This window comes from Lontra canadensis, unplaced genomic scaffold (genome assembly GCF_010015895.1).
Source record: "Lontra canadensis isolate GAN:19392208 unplaced genomic scaffold, GSC_riverotter_1.0 scaffold1, whole genome shotgun sequence".
NCBI lineage: Eukaryota > Metazoa > Chordata > Mammalia > Carnivora > Mustelidae > Lontra > Lontra canadensis.
Genome location: NW_022630995.1, coordinates 119,486,327 through 119,501,405, shown reverse-complemented (window position 1 = coordinate 119,501,405; position 15,079 = coordinate 119,486,327). Strand labels below are relative to the sequence as shown.

At 36.8% G+C, this 15,079-nt stretch overlaps 1 protein-coding gene across 6 annotated transcripts in view; it reads right to left on the bottom strand.

Moving 5' to 3' along the window:
* WDFY3 (WD repeat and FYVE domain containing 3) overlaps positions 1 to 15,079 on the bottom strand; it is a 280,545-nt gene that overhangs the window by 165,938 nt on the left and 99,528 nt on the right. For all 6 annotated transcript variants that reach the window (XM_032862498.1, XM_032862480.1, XM_032862488.1 and 3 more), the window contains one exon: positions 9,748 to 9,958. In XM_032862498.1, coding sequence (XP_032718389.1) covers positions 9,748 to 9,927 — 180 coding nt within the window. In that variant the 5' untranslated portion in view covers positions 9,928 to 9,958. The remainder of the gene's footprint in view (positions 1 to 9,747; positions 9,959 to 15,079) is intronic.

The following is a 15,079-nucleotide window of genomic DNA, read 5'->3' as shown; positions in this document are numbered from 1 at the left end:
ATTGTCAACTACTGACTTTCATTCTGTATATTTCAAAGGGTGGTATGACTTGAAAATTAAGTCAAAAAAGTATTCTTATACAGATACTTTGAATCTGAGTATGTTTAAAATACAACTCTTTCAATAAATCATATCTAGCCACATTTCCTAGCACATATTACACAATCTTTTGAATTAATGATTAAATAAATGAAATAAAAGCCAGAATATAGTTATCTGTATGTAAAATCTGAATCCATCTTACTGATAAACTTTAGAAAGCATGTTTCTCTGAAGAGATCTAAATTAAGAATTTAGAGAAAGAGAAGCCTGGGTGGCTTAGTGGGTTAAGTTTCAGATTCTTGGTTTAGGCTCAGGTCATGATCCATGGGTCCTGAGGTGGAGCTGAGCAGTGCCCCACCCTGAGTATGGCTCTGCACTCAGCAGGAAGTCTGCTTGAAGATTCTTTCCACTCCCCCCACTCACATTCAAATGTGTGCTCTCTCTTTAAAATAAGTAAATACATCTAAAAAAAAAAAATTAGAGAAAAATGTAAGGTTCCATGATGGTACACAGATACATCAGATGGTGAAGAGCAGGGAATCATCTATGGTTAAGTCCTAGACTGAATACAGAATTACTAAACTCATGCTATAGCTCAGAATTTCTAAACGGTACAATTTCCAAAATAGTACTGTTAGGAAAAAGATTAAAGAAAATGAATGTGAGGGTCATGAAATATACTTGTTTTAATAAAAAACCTAAGACAAATGAACTTTAGAATAAATCTTTAAAAAAAAAAGATTTTATTTATTTAGAGAGCGAGAATGCGCATGCAAGTGGGGGAGGGGAGGAAGGAGAGGGAGAATCTCAAGCAGATTCTCTCTGAGCATGGAGCCCTACATGGGGCAGGGCTCCATCTGAAGACCACGGATCATGCATGACCTGAGCCTAAACCAAGAGCTGGAAGCTTAACCCACTGAGCTATGAGGCACCCCTAGAATACATACTTCTTAAGGATAAACCAGTGTGGGCTCAGCAAAGAGGACAAGGAAATGAAACCTGGACCAACAGTCTTAGGAAAAGAAATGGCTATATAACTGGATGTATCCTGAAATATTATTTTGAAAAATGTTCTTTATGCTAAAAGGAAATATAGTCTTCTAAAACTATTATGACAGCTCTCTATTATAATACTAATCACACCGTATCTTGTATTCTTATTATCTGTTCAAATGTCACTCAAAAGAAGGGAACATATCTTACTCATCTTCGTATTCTATTTTACCTTAATTTATGGAGATATTCCCTAAATATGTTTGTTTATATCCTGTTTCCTGTTTCCCACCCCCACAACAACAGATTCTAGAGAACACTTAAGTAGAACCGAAGGCTACATAAATTGTAACATGAGAATATAAACTAAAATTAAGAAAGAAAACAAAAACAAGGAAATAAATAAACCAGGCGAGGGAATAGACGGCGGAAAAAAACACAAAATCTAAGACCAAAAGAACAGTTCTGTATTTGCCATGTTTGGGTCATAAATTTTGGTTCAAATATACAAAAGAGAAGACCTACTCTACTACATGGTTCACAATGTCCTTAGGTAAGAAAAAATATATATCTAAGGAAGTATCTCCATTTTTATACTATAACATAAAAATTTCTTTCCAAGGATCCTCAAGAAAAGGATACAGCTTATAATGTAATATCCTTATAACAAATATATTTCTTACATTCTTACAACACATACTATATTCCTTATAATACCAAACAAACAAATCAATTCTACAGGGTATACTTTTGTTTGGCTATCTAAGGACTGTTCATTAATTTTACACAGGAGTAATTTTACATTATCTCAAAGAATAAACTGGACTTTTCAAGACCTCAATAAATGATTTTTTTCAGCTGAGATACTGATAAATGTTATGTGTTTATAACTCAACTGGGTCATTTGTTAGTAAGACCCATATTCTTTAACAAATAAATTGGAGGCAGATTAGAAACTGAGAAGCCTAATAACGACAACTATTCTACTACCATTCTACTACCAACTCAGAAATGTGAGTATATAACTGTTATTTATAAAACAATTGTGGGGAGTGCCTGGGTGGCTCAGTTGTTAAGCATCTGCCTTCAGCTCAGGTCATGATCCCAGGGTCCTGGGATAGAGCCCTGCGCTGGGCTCCCTGATCAGCAGGAAGCCTGCTTTGCCCTCTCCCACTCCCCTACTTATATTCCCTCTGTCACTGTCAATCTCTGTCAAATAAATAAATAAAATCTTTAAAAACAATTTTGTATTTTGCTAAGGCAATTATGAAGCTTTTCATCAAACTAATTTAAAACATGCAAATATTCCTATTACTCAGAATCTATTAATACATATTTTGCTACTAAGAATTATTAAGAATTATTTTATTCTGAAGAGTTATGAGGACAACTTCATAAAACAAAAAGATTGTTTCTTAGACAGTATATGGATATGGTTTATTGAAGCAGTCTCCACGCTAGGTGAATAATACATTGTTAAAAATGCAACTAACATGGGGCACCTGGGTGGCTCAGTCGGCTAAATACCCAAACCGATTTCTGCTCGGTCATGATCTCTGGGTTGTGAGATGGAGGCCTGCATTGGGCTCCACACTGGGCGTGGAGACTGCATAAGATTCTCTCTCTCCTTCTGTCCCCTTACCGCCCTCCCACTCTGCTCTGAAAGAAAGAAAGAAAAAAAATCTAAATTTTCATAAAAATCCTGACATTTAACTGCTTTATTGCCATGAGAAACTTTTTTCAAAAGATATGCCTTCCTTGAACTGACCAAATCACTATTACAGAAAGAGTTATGTCCTATTTGCTAATTTGAAATGAACAACTATTGCTTCCTTCACATAAACAACTTTTAGTCTAATGATTCATTCTTTTCATTTATTCACTCATAAATATTTATTGATCTGTATATATGCCAGGCAATACCTGGAGTCATGAATACAAAGGTAAATAGAGAGTGGTGAATACCAAAGTAAATGAATCAAAGAGGAATGATTCCTGTGCTTGTGGAGTTCATATTTTAGTACAGGAGACAAACATTAAACAAATTAAGAATAGAAATTACATTAGTGATATGTTCTAAAGGAAGTAAACAGGGTAACTAGAAGGGAATGCCTATTGTGGGGACAGGCTGTCCAAGAAGGTCTCCCTGAGATGACACTGACATGAAGGAATGACACTGCGTGATGAGACAAAGTCACACAATTCAGACTGCCAAACAAAGAGGGTGCTGGGCAGCTCAAAGAGCTGTGCTAAGAGGTGGACATGGACTGGGGGCTGGGGTAGGGGAGGAATCCAAAGACTGGTGCAAATGGAATGTATTTTATGAGATGAGAAATGTGCAAGATAAGGTGGGAGAAGTACAGGGACTAAAACATGAACTGACATTTAGATAATACTGAACATATAAGGTAGCAAAGAGTAGATTTTTCTGTCATTAACTTCAACAATTAAATCTAAAAATATTGGTACGTAACCACCTTCCACAAATAGCAATATTACTTTAAAAAATGCAACATTTCAATCACGTACTTAAATGTGTGCTACAGAGGATGGAGCATGAGCTGGAAGTAACAGGAGGCTTGATTCTCCTCACCCTCAGACACTACTGATCAAATTTTTCTGGTTCTCCATCTCCCCATTTGCCAAAGGACAGAGCTAAGCAAGAAACTGTTCAACTCAGAAGAAATGACTCTATAACATCTATGTGACCTTCATAACGCAGATTTAAAAAACAAAAAACAAAAAAAAAACAGCAGTGAGGAACAAATATGCCATCTACCAAATTCAGGAAGAATAACAGTTACCAAGCAAAGAACATTTATAATGTGCCTAGCACTATGCAAATACTTGACAGAGAATTATCATTTAAATCTCATAAAATCCTATATAGTGTCCTCATTTTATAGATAAGGAAATTAAAGCTTAGAGAAGTTAAACAATTAAAGCCAGAAGGTGGTGGAGACAGAACTCAAAATTAGGTCTGATTCCAAGCAGTGCTCTTAATCACTCAGTACTATTCTGTCTCAATTAAACTTCGTATGAACCCTAGCACTGTCACTTTACACAGTTTTACCTTAAGAGGGGAACAGCACAGTTAGACTTGATTTCAGAAGAGTCATTTTTAATATCCACCTGAATTACAGAAAATTTTCTGGCACTTCCTCAACTAAATGTTTTTGGCATACTCAGGAAGAATATACTAATAGTGTTATTTTAATGCCAAGTACAGCACGAAAGCTCAATATAGGGATGACAGGGTGGCTCAGTCAGTTAAGCACCTGCCTTCGGCTCAGGTCATGATCCTAAGGTCCTGAGATGAGGTCCCACGCCCGTCCAACTCCTTGCTCAGCTGGGAGCCTGCTTCTCCCTGTCTGCCAATCTCCCTGCTCATGCTCTCTCTGACAAATAAATAAATAAAATCTTAAAAAAAAATATATATATATATATTTGTTGCTGAATAAAGCTACTCAAATAAAAATTAAATATGACTAATAACAGAGGTTGTAATTTTTACAAAGTTTTCTAAAATGGTGTCTTTTGTTCCCTAAACATATGTAATATTTAAAAATCAGTGACGGAGTACTGACTATCAGGAGTTCTGGAATAATTTGTTATACATAACAGATTTAAAAAATTAACAATGAAGATACAATTGCATTACTTCATAGTAAATGAGTCTTCTTATTAATTAATATAAGTGATTAGGAAAACATGTGTATTCTCCCTGATTCTAAGAAGGACCACCAACTCAAAAGAAATTGAGAACGCTCAGTCCCTTTCTCTCCTTCGGAGTATGCCTGGCTCAGAACATGAACTCTTATCTGCTCTGCAAGGGTCTTTCGACTATCCAGTTTTGCCAATGGCTGGGTAAGAAAATATAACTATTTCAGATGTGAATTTAGCAAATCCTTTATTGCACAGCCCTAAGCTACACTGTCCAATATCAACTGTACTGGTATTAGGTAATAAGAACTCAACTTTATATATGTAAACACAAAGCTGTAAAAATGTAAATAGTTCACCTGACTCCTGATCTCTCTCTCATTTGGTTCTCAACTTGAGCATTCTTTTAAAGCCAACAATTTAAAAGTAAAGGTCACTTGTAAGGGATTAAAAACAAAACAAAACAAAACACTATATTCAACTTAGGTGCTTCTAAATAATTAAAAAACAAAGGGAGTTTCTAAAAGAAGATCTAGTTAGTAAAATTATATTTTAAAACACACAATGAAGTATGATTACATATACCACAGTAGTTAACAATGGCAGTTAATTTTTAGATGATTAAAATGTTACTCACTTTTGAATAGTTTAAGCCAAGTATTTGTCAATAAGCTTTTGTTCTTAAGCCTAAAAGAATTATTAAGATTATTTATTTTTTTAAGAATTATTTTTAAGAATCCTGGATAAATGGTATTCGGCTATTCTCAGACTCTACCATCATCTCTCAGATGACAGCAGCAGTCTCCTTGCAGGACTGTGATGAAGACCATGGGAGGCAGCTGAAGACCTCAGCATGAGCCCTGGCCCAGAAAAAGGACTCAACACATGCCATTTCTCAACCTGTGTCTCTTAAAGGCAAAAATCACACATTGAAATAACACTACTGAGCACTCTTTAATAATGATTCTGTAGATAGATGCTCATGTCTAACAGCAATATGGTTTATTTGCCATTTAGCAAGAATCAAGCAGTCTCAAAAACTGATAGCACATTTCATTTTTAGCAATCATGGCCAGAACTCTAGAACCATACTGAGCTATTCTTTCGCTCCTTTTTTTGTTCTTTTTTTTTTTTTTTTTAAGAGAGGGAGGAAGCCGGGAAGAGACAGGGGGAGGGAGAGAGAGAGAAAAAAAATCTTAAGGAGGCTCCACACCCCAACACAGAGCCCAACACAGGGCTCGATCTCCCAACCCTGAGATCACGACCTGAGCCAAAATCAAAACTCAGACACTTAACCAGACACCCCTCATCAAAGCTCTTTCTTAGCAGACATCCAGACACCCTTCATCAAAGCTCTTCCTTAGCAGTGGAGAATGTTCATGTATAAATGGTCAAACACTAAAGAAATTCAGCTATATATTTCAAACTTAATGGATTGCATATCTTATCTAAGGATAATTTTCGTTCGCTAATGACAATCCAGTGAATACTATATATTTTTTAAATTGGTCACAATAGTACGGAAAAAAGTTCCTATCTTTTTATTAGTTAAGAGCTGACTGATCTTTATGATATTTAAATCACTCATTGTATTAGAGGTGTAAGGCAAAGCATATATATGTGCTTTTACTCAGGCAATTAAAAACTTTTGACTTCAAAGAATAATGAAACTTCTGACCATATAGAACATAAGAGAACTAAGTCACAGTCTAAGCAATAGAGAATCACTAAAACATCTCAACTCTACTTAACAAACGAATATTTAGATGATTCTTCCAGCCTAAGCCTCACTTGAATTGGCTGTAGAAGCCTTACTGATGAAATACATGGGACACATATGTAGAATATTACTTACTAATTTATGTTAACAGCTGAGAACAACTGCCTTAACTATTCTGAACATCACCATCACTTCATTAATGTGTATAAGTCTGAGAGAAGAAAATTACCTCAAACTATTCAGTGAGCCAATAGTACATTGTGACAATGAGATAGAACAAAAATAAAAAGATTAAAAAAGAAACAAACAACTTCCCAGAACGGATTCCAATAAAAATTAATGACTGCTGGGGTGCCTGGGTGGCTCAGTGGGTTAAAGCCTCTGCCTTCGGCTCAGGTCATGATCTCGGAGTCCTGGGATCGAGCCCCGCATCGGGCTCTCTGCTCAGCAGGGGAGCCTGCTTCCTCCTCTCTCTCTGCCTGCCTCTCTGCCTACTTCTGATCTCTGTCTGCCAAATAAATAAATAAAATCTTTAAAAAAAAAAATTAATGACTGTTACCTCACCAGGGCTTGAAAAAAATGGCTTGTCTGTAATCTGTTCTCTCTCTCACTTTCACAGCAGCTATTTTAAACCCTTCCCCACCTCTCTGCATGTTCCTACACAACCATCTCCTCTCTCCATCATTCTCGGCCTCTTATTTCACAGATTAAAAAAATGAACAACCTCTAAATGTACTAATGTTTGCACCCGCTCTTCCCATCTACTCAACCCAATGGGTGATGTATGAACTGGTCTCTCTTACTATCCTCCTTCTACCCCTGCCCCTCTGCCACCAGCCCAGCAAAACCTCAATCCCCATAAATAATATATCTCTCTGCCTGATCTACTTCTACACACATGCTGCGAAGTGCCTGCAGGAGAAAAATCACACGCCCAAATGGCTAAGATCCAGTACAAATTTATCATCTCCAACTTTCACTGGACCCTCAATGCCCTTTAATTCTTTCACCATCCCTTTCAACCATCGCTCTCATTCTCTTTTGTAATATTCCAAATCATCACAATTTTCTTAAAACCCCTAACTTACTCCAAGGCTCTTAACAGACCACATCTTCTGTTGATGACTATAAGAAATTGAGGTCATCAAGCAAGATCTTATTCAACTTCTCACACCTAATTACAAATCATACTCACACCCAACAAAATGTGCTCTTCTCCCGGCTGGAGTATCTTTCTCCTGGGCAAGGCTCACCTGCGCCCCCGCACCCCAGTAATCTGACTCCATGCTCTCCTCTCTCAATCACTTCAATCACTTTCACTCTTAAAAATTTCCAAATTTCCTCTTCCGCTGGTTTCTCCCTTCTCTTTATGAGCCAGAATCTCCTCCATCTTTACAGACAAAGCAAAACACAAGAAACACCCACACAAAAACCCTTCTTATCATCAAGTTCACGTCCATCAATCTCTTTGGTTCTCCTTTCTTTCAAATTTCTACAAGCCCAGTATATTCCTATTGTCTCTCTTCATCTCCCATTCACTTCTCAACTCACTGTTTTCTGGTTCTGCCATTCTAGTAACTTTCATGAACATTCATCTTATTGGGTCTCTCTCTATGATACATGGTAGTGCTGACTACTTTCTCTTTTCATACATTTATCTTTGGGCTCTATAGCCGCCCCTCTCCTGATTCTTTTTGTACTGCTACTGTCCAACTCCTGTTGTGTACCCTTCAGGTGTTCCCCTCCTTTCATTAGACATTCTTATTCTCCATGGTTGATCCTTAGTCGAGTGTTATTCTCACTTGGCACTATCAGCCATGAGTATTCTCTCATCCCCTTACAGGATTTCAACTACCCCATTCTTGCCAGAGTCCCCAAAGCACATATCCAGCCAAATCCTGTACCCGAGCTTCTAACTTGCTTACTGAATACATTCACTTGGGAAGCGCGCAAATAATTCAACTGAATCTATCTTTTAAAATTTTCTTTCTGAGCAAATGGGAAAAACAATTCCCAATTAGTTTCCCAAATTAGAAACCTAGTAGACAGCTTACCTTGCTCCCTTCTACTCTCTTATTCTATTGTTTAAAATACTTCATTGGCTCCACATGCCTCGCGGAAAAAGTGCTGACTTCTAATACAATATACAAACCCATCATGATGTACCTCCTATCAATCCTGACAGTCTTTTTTTTTGTTCCTCCTTGATACAAAATCAACTTCTTTGGACTCCTTATAGATGTTGGCACATATTAAAATATTTGTTGCTTTTTATCTTGATTCATGCTTTAATCTCTAATTATCTTCTTGGTTAATCTGGTCCAGTTAATTCCAATTGGGCTAATGCTTATCATTTAAGGCCTCAAGAATCACATCATATTCTCTCTCTTTTTTTAAGATTTACCTATTTATATGACAGAGAGAAAAAGAAGAGTATATGCACACACGCATGTGAGCAGGGAAAGGGTAGAGGGAGAGAGAGAGAATCTCAAGCAGATTCCCTGCTGCTCACAGAGCCCGATGCAGGGCTTGCTCTCACCACCCCAGATCACAACCTGAGCCAAAATCAAGAGTTGGGTGTTCAACTGACTGAGCCACCCACATGCCCCTACATCACATTCTTGAAGGAGACCTCCCTTCTCCAATCCCCACAGACTTTTAGACAACTATCTTTCAAGGGGTGCCCTTCAGTGCTGAAAAAGCACTGAAAGCAGCAGCAGTGACTGGCAGTGAAGAGCAGTAGGGTCTGAAAGCCTCTGGAACTACCTAAATTTTTGAACTATGTACTTGTACACCTTGGATAAAAATATAAAAATTAAATATTCCCACCAAGACTGCTACACATGTAATCAACTTCACAAAATACCTTAAAAAATTAACTCTATTTAGACTCTCTTGGGCCTGTAACTACAAAATCTCTTATAGAAGACCTGCCAAACAACAAAGCAAACAGGGATGATTCCGTGAAGTATACAAAATATACTTAGGCAATTACATTCTTTGGTGCAATAAACCATCATTTCAAAAAAATAATGGAAATAGCAAATGGTAATTTATAACCCATCCCTCTTCCAAAACTCAACCATTATAGGAACATTTTACAGAATGCTCAGTCTTCCTTTTATCTGTTAGAACTAAATGGAATTCACTCCGACCAGGTCTCAGATAAAGTTACATGGCTCACAGTAAATTGAAAGGAAGGAAAGAAAACATCAAGCTTCTTAAACACTCCTTCTATCATTTCTTCCTCTCTGTGATTTACTCTAACCTTCAAATTCCTGCAGTGTTAACCAGTCCTGGAAAGCATGGCCTCAGCAACATGGACTTACCCTGTTAAACACTGGCAGCATCATGTACAGCTTCTCCTCTTGTTCCTTCTGAGTCATGTGCCGGGGAGGATGGCACAACTCAGTGAAGAGACGGCGGAGGTGCATCAGTCCTAAGGCATTGTCCTGGGGGCTGCACTCCTCCTGCCTCGGTCGCCCCATGATCCTCTTCACCATGTTCATCTTGGCTGGTTGGTGATAAACACTTCTGATTCTGTGGGAAGATGTTCATATGTAGAGAGTCAAAATGTCAGCATCCTGACCAGGTCAAGAGCTTAGAAAAAGCCAGGAAAACATCTTTTTCTACTTCTTCAAACAGAAAAGGTAGAGAGGCAAAACTAAGTTTGATTAAGCCTCCCTAAGTGACAAATTAGGAATCATGGCACCCAATATTCCTACTGGCTTTGGCATAATTTGTATAAAATGTAAAACATTAAGTGTAAAACATTAATTGGACAAGTATCAAATGTTCCTAATTAAGTTAGTCATATGAAGTTCAAAAATAAAGGGGCCAAAAATCTCACTATTAATACATTGCTTAATAGCTGAGCATAGGTAAAAAGAATGAAGAATCGAAAGTTCAACCTCATCTCAAAACAACAAAAAACAAAACAAAACAAAAACCTTACCCTCTAAACATGAAGTTTTCTCTCTTTAATTATTTAATTTTTATTCTAGAAGAACGATTACAGTTTAGGTACCTGTTTGAAGAGTCTAGTTTGTTACAGTTTGAAAACATGCAAATTAAAATGAATACATCCCAGTATATTTTACAAATCATAAGAAGACAGTAAAAACTTTCATTTACCAGAAGACCACTTTTTCAAACTGTAGTTTGAAACCCTTTGGCAGGTCATGTTAATTCATTTAGTGGGTCATGATGACCATTAAAAAAAAGAAGTGAAATAGAAGATACTGAAATACATATAGTTAGGGTGATTATTATTTCATGAGACTTATTTTAGGTAATTCATACATACTACATCACAATGTAAAATATACCCCTGGTTAGAGTTGCAGTTAAGAAATAAACAAACCAACCACTGGTTTAGAATATGTACAAGAATCAATAACACAAAGCATTCAGAAAGCATCATCAGCCCTTTTCAACCACCACTAACTGTGCCAGCAATTAGCTACTTCAAACACAAAAAGGGTATTTTACAAAGGAACCAGGAAGGCTGGGAGGACATTATGAATATACAGAATTTAGATAAAAGGCAATTTGCTTTTTAATCTGTAGAAAAGCAGGAATAACCTGAAGATTACTTTTTAATTTCTCTGTATAACCACATAAGCCAGTCATGCCATTTCTTAAGAAATGAAAAGATTACTGCAAGGCTAGAGCTTTACTTACTAAATATCTGTCTACTGATTTTTAAAACTCTAAGAAGAACTGGCCTCTTAAATATGCTTGCCCTTGAGAATTTTGAGTGAATTCCATATTTGGCCCCGGGGTTCCGCTTATGCGCTCTAGCCGACTGCAACAGGAGGCCAGGAGATGACTCATCTCAAGTGAGGAGTAGAAAAACACTGCCTAGAGCCCTGCCAGGGGCTCCCCTGGGCTGAGGGACCGCAGTCTAGAGGGTCCAATCCCGGGGAAGAGTACGCAGAAACAGGAAAAGAGCCTCTAAACCATAAAATGACAAACAAAATGTAGTCCAGGTCAAAGCTGTTTAACATATTTCATCCTGGGAAAATATGTAAGTCCTCCAACTATAAGGATTTCAACAAATACATTCAAATCACCTGTGTGCTATTTATAGTCCCAGAGAGCCCCAGAACAAAAATAAAACTTGAAGTAAATTACAAAACTTTTGATAATTAGCTGACATTTTAGATTATGCTTATCTGTTCTTTTCCCTTAGCCCACGGCTAGAGTTCCTAATTTAGACAGTTCTGGAGAAGATTTAGGAGAGTCACGTTCCTTTAACACTTCGAAAAAATTTTTAAGATATCCCAGCTTTCCGGGGGTCTGTGTCATTTTTTTAAAAAGTCAACTATCACTTCATATTAGAGTTACAAAGCCCTTTCAGACCTCCTCTTCATTCTACCTTAAGCAAGGGTAAGAGAGGATTAAAAACCTTTAAATAAGGCCCTCTACTTTTAAATACCTCTACCTTTAAATAAGGCCCCAAGACAACAGCAACTCGCTCAAAATCTCACAGTGATAAAGAACTGGATGAGAATCCAAACCTCCTACCTCATAGTCAAGTGTCCTTCCCATTTACTTATATATTCACACGCCTTTTTTTTTTTTTAAGATTTTATTTAGAGGCACCTGGGTGGCTCAGTTCTCTTTCTCTCTGTCCAATAAATAAATAAATAAATAAATAAAATCTTTAAAAGAAAAAAATATATTTTATTTACTTATTTGACAGAGAGAAAAGAATACAAGCAGGGGAGCAGCAGGCAGAGGGAGAGCGAGAAGCAGGCTCCCCGCAGAGCAGAGAGCCGGATTCGGGGCTCGATCCCAGGACCCTGAGATCATGATCTGAGATGAAGGCAGATGCTTGACTGTCTTAGCCACCCAGGTGCCCCTTTAAGATTTTATTTTTAAGTCATCCCTACACCCAACGTGGGGCTCAAACTCACAACCTTGAGATCAAGGGCTGCATACTCTACTGAGCCAGCCAGGCGCCCCTTACATGCCTATGTAATTACAGAGTTCTTGAAAACCGTAATTCGAGCATATTTTTATTTAGCACCAAATAGCAGTTAGAATGGGAAATAAATCTTTCTGATTTTTCTTAAGATTCAAACTAATCAACTTTCATAAAAAAAAAAGAAACCACATGATCATATAACAACAAACATTAACTAGATGTAATGAAACTATTGTACCATCGTTATTTAATATTTGTCTGATACAAAAGGATATACATCAAACAGCAAAGTGAGTTTACTGGTATTTCTCACTTACTCCGATAATCTCAGTGATGGAAAAAATTCAGATTCCTCCCTTTCTCCTTACTTATTTAGCAAGAAACATTTAAGCATATCAGATTGCTGGATCATTCCTTTGTCTCCACTCCAATATTTATATTTAAAGTAGTATTCAGACCAAGAACTATTGTGTTTTAAATACCCTTCAGCAGTGAAAGACTAAAAAGAATAAGCACTTTTCAGGCAAACTTGTACAAACATCCACACAACACAGGTAACTTCAGGTGAACCCTCTTGAATCTTGGGTTTCTCTTAGTTTGTAAAATCTTTCCTCATAGCCTTTCTGTAATGCATACATAAAAGAAGTTCATTTCTATTAAGTGTCAAGCACATTAGCTACTTTCAGTAATTCTTTCTTCCTTTGAGCCTAATCATGAAACATTTAATCCTTTTCATTTACATTTTTAGCTATTTAAGCAAATAAGGAAAACAGCTTAAGCCTTTATAGTATTATGTTTTAGAGACTTACACAATGATAAAAGATGAGCAAAATATTTATTTCTTCGTTAGATGCTGAGTAAGACTTACAAAGCAATATAGAAGAGATATGCATAATAATAATAATAATAATAATAATAATGACAAACAACAGAATGATTATTTTGGGGACAGTGTTATTACAGGTTTTCAAAATATTTATAATGATTATTCTCCGTAAGAACTAGTTTTCTAATACAAACCCTATTTTGTTTCACAAGAGAAAAGTGTTTGTACTGCCATAGTGCCAATAGGGGGTTATTTAAATAGCAATGAGATAATTACTGCAATGAGCCCAAGACAGTATTTCTTATCCTAATCTCTTGTGTTAATGTTTGAAAACCCCAGATACTTTAACCTTCTCCGCCCAAAATTATTTAAAGAGTCTGCCATTATTTAAATTACAGAAGGGTACAAAACAAGTAAATAGCCTAAATTTTAAAAATATATTTGTCAAGTAACTAGCTGCCTTTGAGTAGCTCAGCGAAAAGCTTAAAACAGCTTTCCTTAAAAAAAAAAAAGGAAAAAAAAATCATTTAATTCCACAAGAGAAAAATAAATAGCTCACATGGCTAAGGGAAATCTTATTTCTTCAAAGAACTACAAGTAATTTCTCAGATTTTTTATTTTGTTCTTAAACCTTCTGGGGGAAAATTCTATTTTTTTCCTCACTGTGAAGAGCAAAAGCAAAACTTCTCACACTTTCGAGGAGTGAAGAGCAAATTTTGGAGAGGCTCCCAACAAACTGGGTTTATCACCCAGTAATCTAACATATATATACTTTGAAACAGACCTAGGACACATTGGTTGCTTAGTCAGTTAAGCGTCTGCCTTCCACTCAGGTCATGATCTCAGGGTCCTGGAATCCAGTTCAGAATCGTGGACTCCCTGCTCAGCTGGGAGTCTGTTTCTCCATCTATCCCTCCCCCATGCTTGTGCGAGCTCTCTCTCTCTCTCTCTCTCTCTCTCAAGTAAATAAAATCTTTAAAAAAAGAAAGGAAGGAAGGAAGGGAGGGAGGAAGGAAGAATTTAATTCTGCCTGTTAAAGTCTTAAGTTTTTTTGCCTTACTAGAACTCAATCATTATCAGATTTTAGCCTCATCTATAATACAAGATCAGCCACCTCATTTATATGGCAAAATACAATTACTTAAGACCTATTCCCAATATGCCCTCATCCTTCCCATCCCATCTGTACACTCATCATGCACACATATACTGAACTAGACAACCTCTCAAAGCATCTTTTTGGTGTGCTTAATTTTCTCTCTTCATAGACAAAAGCATATTCCAAAGTCAAAAGCAACTCATTTACACTTAAGAACATTTCCCTTAATATGATTTCCAAGAACAAGTAGCCACCGTTGACATCTCCCTGACACCTTTCTCAAACCCCTTCTTCTAGCAGCTTCAACTGCTGTTTTGGGAGCTCCAAAAGCAAATTTAACAGTTAAATTTTGACAGTTAGTTTACTTGATAAGATTAATATACTATAATTAAATTACATTATGGAATAAATAAACTTCTGTAGGCTGACCTGAAATCCCCAGCATTCTCTGAAAGTATAATTTTATGCTAATTGTTCCAAATTTTGTATAAGACCTGCAAAAGAATATTTGTAGTACAATGCTTTCACAGTTGATGATTATCTAATATGGACACATTTTTGCATTCCACACACTTCCACTAACTTCTAGTACGAGTCATTTAGCTCAGTGATCATTTATCAGTATCCTCAGTGGATGGCACAGTGCAGGGGAGACTGACCTCAGAAGTGAGATGCATATTAGCAAGCTGAAAACTTTCAGGGCCATATCCTCCACTTACCCCCAATAGAATCTTCCCTATTTCTGAAATTTCAATTGTGAAATCTCACTCTGAGAACCTAATTTTCAATCCATCTACTTTTCTC